This window comes from Amphiprion ocellaris, chromosome 20 (assembly GCF_022539595.1).
Source record: "Amphiprion ocellaris isolate individual 3 ecotype Okinawa chromosome 20, ASM2253959v1, whole genome shotgun sequence".
Classification (NCBI taxonomy): Eukaryota; Metazoa; Chordata; class Actinopteri; family Pomacentridae; genus Amphiprion; species Amphiprion ocellaris.
The window spans coordinates 22577598-22584138 of NC_072785.1; the positions used below are offsets into that span (position 1 = coordinate 22577598).

The 6541-nt window shown below is 39.9% G+C and overlaps 1 protein-coding gene across 1 annotated transcript; it reads left to right on the forward strand.

The window, feature by feature from the left end:
• The first annotated feature begins 284 nt into the window (after positions 1-284).
• On the forward strand, positions 285-6208 carry LOC111574153 (uncharacterized). Its single transcript, XM_055005744.1, has 3 exons — positions 285-457; positions 2699-3676; positions 4652-6208. Exons 1-3 carry the CDS (start codon positions 436-438, stop codon positions 5404-5406), a joined length of 1755 nt encoding a protein of 584 aa, XP_054861719.1. The 5' UTR covers positions 285-435; the 3' UTR covers positions 5407-6208.
• Positions 6209-6541: the final 333 nt, after the last annotated feature.

The following is a 6541-nucleotide window of genomic DNA, read 5'->3' on the forward strand; positions in this document are numbered from 1 at the left end:
ACAAGCCGGGCGACTGATGGAATGAGATAAAGTACGACTGTCTGGTAATCTGGGGCACACAGAGAGTTATCAGGCACTGAACTGAGTGCAGGGCATGAGAAGAAAATGTCTGCTTAAAGTTCTTTGAACAACTTCCTTCATGATAGGCACATTTCACACAGATGCTGTTTGCTCAGAGAAGAAGAAATACCTGTTCTGTGGCTGCATGCTTGGTGTTTGTTGGCAGATCTCTGTGCATAACAGACACTAAATGCCATGTTTCAGTGGCTTGAGGAAGAAAAAAAAACTTCCTTGTTGCACTTGTTCTTTCCTAGGTCTTAGCGAGAAAAAGGAAACGCCCATGTGTTGGCTAGAAAAGTAAAGTGACAGGAAGAAGCAAATCACACATGACAAGACCAACAACAGAAGGATCCACTGAGCTTTTGACTTTTCACCATGAATGGGCTACATTACCAAGGTAAGAGACAGCCTCCCTCCTAATGCTTAGTTGGACTTATTATTTCTGTGGTCTGAGCTGACTGCAGATGTGATAGATCTGAGCTGAGGAACTGTTTCTATTGCATAATGTACAGTGAAAGGTGTTTCCATGACAAACATATGATCCTCTTTGAAACTGTGTTGAGAGGTAAAGGTCATACATGACAAATTCATTTGGTTTAAGGATGTTTCAGGGTTTTCTTGCTTGTATTGTCTGGGCTTTTTTTCTTGACTAGTAAATTCATATCCCTCCATTTATTGTTCCGAGTCACTTCTAGGTGGATTTGTTACTGTGTTTAGGATCATTGTCCTTTCAGTGAGTTCACTCCTGGTTCAACTTCAGTCTTCAGGCAGGTAGCCTTACATTACATGCAAGTCTTTCAACTGTAAAAATGACTATGAAATGTAAATTTATTGTATTTTATTTTTGGGGGGCTATATCAGCTGTAGGCTCGGTTTCAAAAAGGATTGAATGTTTAGTTTGTTCAAATAATTCCATATGACTATACAATCCTGGGTATATGAATCAGCTGATAGTCTGGATGGATTCAATTCTAATGTCAGGTATATCAGAAAGGCCAACAATTTACATGAGATGTGCTTATTTCTTTATACACACATCTATCTATCTATCTATCTATCTATCTATCTATCTATCTATCTATCTATCTATCTATCTATCTATCTATCTATCTATCTATCTATCTATCTATCTATCTATCTATCTATCTATCTATCTATCTATACAGTATAAACAACATTTATACAACATTTGAACATGATTTTTTAAAGAAAAGCAGTTTTTTTTCAATGACGGTAACATGAAATGAATGATAAATCCAATGTAGACATTGTTAATGTGGTAAATGACTATTCTAGCTGGAAACAGCTGATTTTTAATGGAATATCTCCATAGAGGTACAGAGGAACATTTCCAGCAACCATCACTCCTGTGTTCTAATGCTACATTGTGTTAGCTAATGGTGCTGAAAGGCTCATTGATGATTAGAAAACCCTTGTGCAGTTATGTTAGCACATCCAATCCAGCTTTATTTATATAGCACTTTAAACAACCACAGATTGAAGCAAAGTGCTGTACATCCAGAACAAGGCAAATAAAATCAAAAATACACAATAAAGGCACTCAAAACAAAGAAAATCAAAAATACACACTAAAGCACATGGATAAAAGTGGGAGTTTTACTGGAAAACATGGAATTGTCTGGAGGACCCCAGACTTTTGAATGGTGGTGTGTGTGTGTAAATATAGATATAAGTTTTTCTTTTTTTTTGCTGTAGAGTATTCTAGAGTATTTTTCAAAAGAATAATGTAATTAGTATTGATTATATTGGTAGAATACTTGACCACTACTGATCTGCAATTCCACCAACCACAGCGCAGCTAAAACAGTCTCAGCGGTTTCATGTTCAAGCAGCAGTAATAACTGCGACAACAGCATTCAGTCCAAAAGTTGCAGTAAACACTTTGTCTTTTATCTTTTCTTTGACTGTCACAAATAGCAAATTGGAAGAACGGCATGAAAAGCAGTTGACTGTCAAAGCCAGTAAACCTGGACTTGGGTTTTGTGTGTTTTTTATCTGCTGTGCTGGAAGGTTCTCAGCATATTTTTAATATAAATTATGTGTTGCAAAATGATTTAAGCCAAAGTCTGTGAGACTTGAGAATGTAAGGTGTTTGGAGGTTTGTAGCACAGCTATATTTGCTGAGGATGGTTCAAACAGATTCAGGACTTACACTGTTATCAGTATGAGCATAGCAGTGTAAGAAGATGGTAATATGTGCAATTTGTGTTTAGAAATTTTGAGACAGAGGCACAAGAATAACAGACTAATAGAGTCAACACTTGCTAAAGCAGAACATCTTTGTCTTTAATCAGTTTAATTTATGCTCATGAAATGCGGTCAGTAGAGAATCTGGATGCTCTGAGTTGTTTGACTTGTTGGATGTCAGTCGTTCCAAACCAGTTGGATAGCAGCAAAAATGCAGTGTCATTGTGCCAAACACAATGACACTGCATTTTTTACTACTATACTGTTGAAACAAAGCGATTCATGAACTGATCAGCAATACTGTCTTTTAGTAAGTGACTGTTCTTTTATTTTAAAATATGTAGTCAGTTATTTTTTTTCTTCATTTGGAGTGTGCACATCTGATAAGGCAGCACTGTGGGATGGTGAACAGTGTATTTCTTTCTGACAGGGTACAAAGGCGCCACAGATGTGAACGAAAGGAGGATTGTTCTGGTTGGGAAGACTGGAGTGGGGAAGAGCGCAGCAGGAAACACCATCCTCGGGAGAGAAGCCTTCGAGTCAGACCTGTCTCCATCTTCACTGACGGCTGAATGCCAGAAAGCCAAAGGAGTCATTGATGGTCGAAATGTCGCCGTTATCGACACTCCGGGGCTGTTTGACACAAATTTCACCCAAGAAGAAGTGTTGAATAGGATCAAGATGTGCATCTCTCTGTCTGCTCCTGGTCCTCATGCCTTCCTGGTGGTTCTTCAACTGGGCAGGTTCACCCAGGAAGAGAAGGAAACAGTCAAGATGATTCAGACCACTTTTGGTGAAGATGCAGCCAAATACACCATGGTGCTGTTCACACATGGAGACCAGCTGAAGACGCAAACGATTGAGGGCTTTATTTCAGAGAGTCCTGACCTGAAAGTCCTCATTAAAACATGCTACAATAGATATCATGTTGTTAACAATGAAATCAAAGATGCCCAACAAACCAGTGAGCTCCTGGACAAAATTGACAAGATGACTATGGCTAATGGTGGGAGCTACTACACCAATGCAATGTTCATGAAAGCAGAGGCAGCCATAGAGAAGGAGAAAGAGCGACTTCTGAAGGAGATGGAAGCCCAGAGGCAGAAAGAGCTGGATGAACTGAGAGCCAAATATGCAGGAAGGGATGCAGGAAGGACCTACCACAGGGAGGAGAAGTGGGTGCATATGAGATACGAGCACGAAGCCAGGTGTCGAGCCGAAAGATCCAATGAGTTCACCTCAGCACCAACAATCGCTATAGCAACCGCCTGCGGTGCTGCCATCGGAGGCGTGCTTGGAATCGCAGCAGGTCCACTCGGTTTGGCGGTTGGAGTTGCAGCTGGAGCAGCTGTTGGAGCTTCTGTTGGCGCTATAGTAGTGAGAGTCTCAGATCGCTGCAATGTGCAATAAGGATGATATAAGAGAGTTAAATAACTAAGTTTGCATTTTTTTTATTTCCACAAAAGTCCTGGTCATCTAGTAAAGCATAATCTGCTTTGGCATCTCAGGAAGAAATCTTTGCACATGTGATTTGCATTAAGGACGACTTTCATGATCACTTTTCATCACTAAATGATGTAATTAGTACTTGTATCAGAGAGAGCTAATCAGCTTCTATAATCCTGCTTCTTTAACAGGATCTTCACTTTACATTATTAACATCATTTACTGCTCTTACCTAATGACTGATGGAGCATCTAAAATAACTCTGCTAAGCTGTGGAGGGAATCCTGTACATTATCATGAACCAAACAGCTGTATGAAGGACAAAAGAACCAGTGTTGTTGTTGTTGTTGTTGTAATTACTGTTGTTGTTTTTACTGAGTCCATAAAGATGTACATGCATGTGAATGTGAGCATCTGTGGTGGCGTGGACAGTCTGCATGACAAAAGGACACTAAAAGTTGTTTCATGCGCCACATGTTCATACTGAATTCCACATGCTTGGTCCTGTGGTCAGTCACCAGTGAAACCAGTGGAAATGCTATTTAAAGTGGGAGTATCAGGCCCACAGACTGGCTCTGCTGTGCTTCCATTATATTAGCTTCAAATTGGGCTTTTTTGTCTGTATATCGAGTGAAATCAAATGTTTTCTGTATAAAAACAAAGACTAAACAAACATATATATTAAGAATATTACAATAAAGATGATTTGTCACAGATGGTTGCCTCCATGTTGTGGTATGCTATTCAGAACACCTTTTCAGAATTCCATTTTACTGTTTGTTATTCAGGAAAGAGAAGGAAACCTCCCTGCAGTGTGATGCTGATTAGTAAACCTGGATCCTATCAGCTGCCACTGATGTTCAGTATTTGATAGAGAGCCAGCAGCTAAAGAAAGAAAAGCTGAAACCAAAGATGTTGCTTTGTTTTATCTTTGCAGGGTCTCGGAAGAGCGCCGAAGTCCGAATGATTTTGGTGGGGAAGACGGGAGGAGGGAAGAGTGCAGCGGGAAACACCATCCTAGGAAGAAAAGCTTTTCAGTCTGAACTGTCTCCATCTTCCTGGACAGCTCAGTGCAGAAGAGCTGAGGGGGAAGTGGAGGGCCGGAAGGTCGCCGTCATCGACACTCCAGGCCTGTTTGACACAGATGCCCCTGAAGAAGAAGTGCTGAAGAAGATTAAAAGGTGTATGTCTCTGTCTGCTCCTGGTCCTCATGTCTTCCTGGTGGTTCTAAGGCTGGGGAGGTTCACTCCAGAGGAGGAGGACAGTGTGAGGGTGATCCAAAATATGTTTGGTGAGAATGCAGCCAAATTCTCACTGGTGCTGTTCACACACGGAGACAAACTGAAGAAACACACTATTGAAAGCTTTATTTCAAAGAATGAAAAACTCACAGAGCTCATTCAGGCCTACTCCGGCAGATACCACGTCTTCAACAACGAAGTGACAGACCAGCACCAAACCAGCCAGCTCCTGGAGAAAATTGACAGGATGATTTTGGAGAATGGTGGAGGCCACTACACTGCAGAGATGTTCAGAAAGGCCAAAAAGGCTTCCAAGAAAGAGAAAAGACGACTTTCAAAGCAGCTGAAGGCAGCAGAGCAGCAGAGGAGGAGCATCCTGGAGGCTGAAGTAGAGAGAGAAATGAATCTACCAGCTCAGAGAAAGAACCACGGAAAATGTCTTGTTCAGTAGCAGACTGAGGGTCTTGTGGCTCCACAGAAGCAGGTTTACTTCATAATCTAAATGTCAATTATCAGAGAAGGGTCACCCTGGACAGGAGGGGAAGTGCAGTATTTCTGACTCAGAGAAGGTGTTTGGAACTGAAGTCAGAACGTACAACAGTTCACAGCATTCAGAGTTTAGTAGGACATGATGTTTAATGTTCACTGATGTGCACGTCCTTGTGGAAGAAATTATTTATGATCTAGTTTAAATACTTTAGTATTCTGCAGTGTTTTGGTGTTATACCACTGCTATGGTTTATCTGATTTCCAAACCTGAATGACATGCTCGGCCCTCAGACTACAGCCAGCCTGCAGCAAATGTTCAGATTCTGATTACATAAACTAATATATATAGTGCTGTTAAAAAAAGGGTCTGAAACAGTGAAAATATGAAAAATTCATTTTTTTGCATATTTTCCCCATTTTAATGTTCATCAAAGGATCATCAAACAAATGTAAATATCAGACAAAGATAACCAAAGTAAACACAAAATGCAGTTTTTAAACAATGATTTTATTTATTAACGGGGAAAAAAACTCTGCAAAGGTCCCTGCTCCTGTGTGGAAAAGTAATTGTCCACTAAACCTAATAACTGGTAGTTTTTGGCAGCAGATGAGCTGAACTGTGTTAACTGCTGGTTCCAGCTGAGAGGAGAAACGTCTGGACTCTGCTGCTACTTCAACTCACTGTGCTTTTATGGCTGCTTATATTGTCCTTCAAATATTTGATTCAGGTGTTTATTTACTGAAATAAAACTCTTACTTTTGTATTCTCTTGTGTCGATCTACACTTTCTGTTTATACGAGTCACATCATATTTTTTTAAATCCTCCAATCTGGCTCTGCTGAATTTTTCATAATTAGTTGATATTGTAAATTTTGATTGAAACAAGTTAAACAAACGTGCTTTAGAGTTGATAATGGGTGTAATTTATCTGTCTTCCACAGTATAACTGTTATGGAATAATCTGGGGCATGTGTTAGCACTCTATTAAATGTGCTTCATCAAAACAATTTAGGAAAAGAATCTGTAGGATGAAACTGTTTCACTGCAAAATGTTTACATCTATCGATTTATTGAAATTGATTGGAATAATTTCTGG

What these genes read in the sequence shown, in the direction of transcription:
- LOC111574153 (XM_055005744.1), top strand. Translation starts at nt 436, where the DNA reads ATGAATGGGCTACATTACCAAG. An exon ending in GAATGGGCTACATTACCAAG is followed by an intron (nt 458 to 2,698) that starts GTAAGAGACAGC and finishes TCTTTCTGACAG; the next exon opens with GGTACAAAGGCGCCACAGAT. An exon ending in AGATCGCTGCAATGTGCAAT is followed by an intron (nt 3,677 to 4,651) that starts AAGGATGATATA and finishes TTATCTTTGCAG; the next exon opens with GGTCTCGGAAGAGCGCCGAA.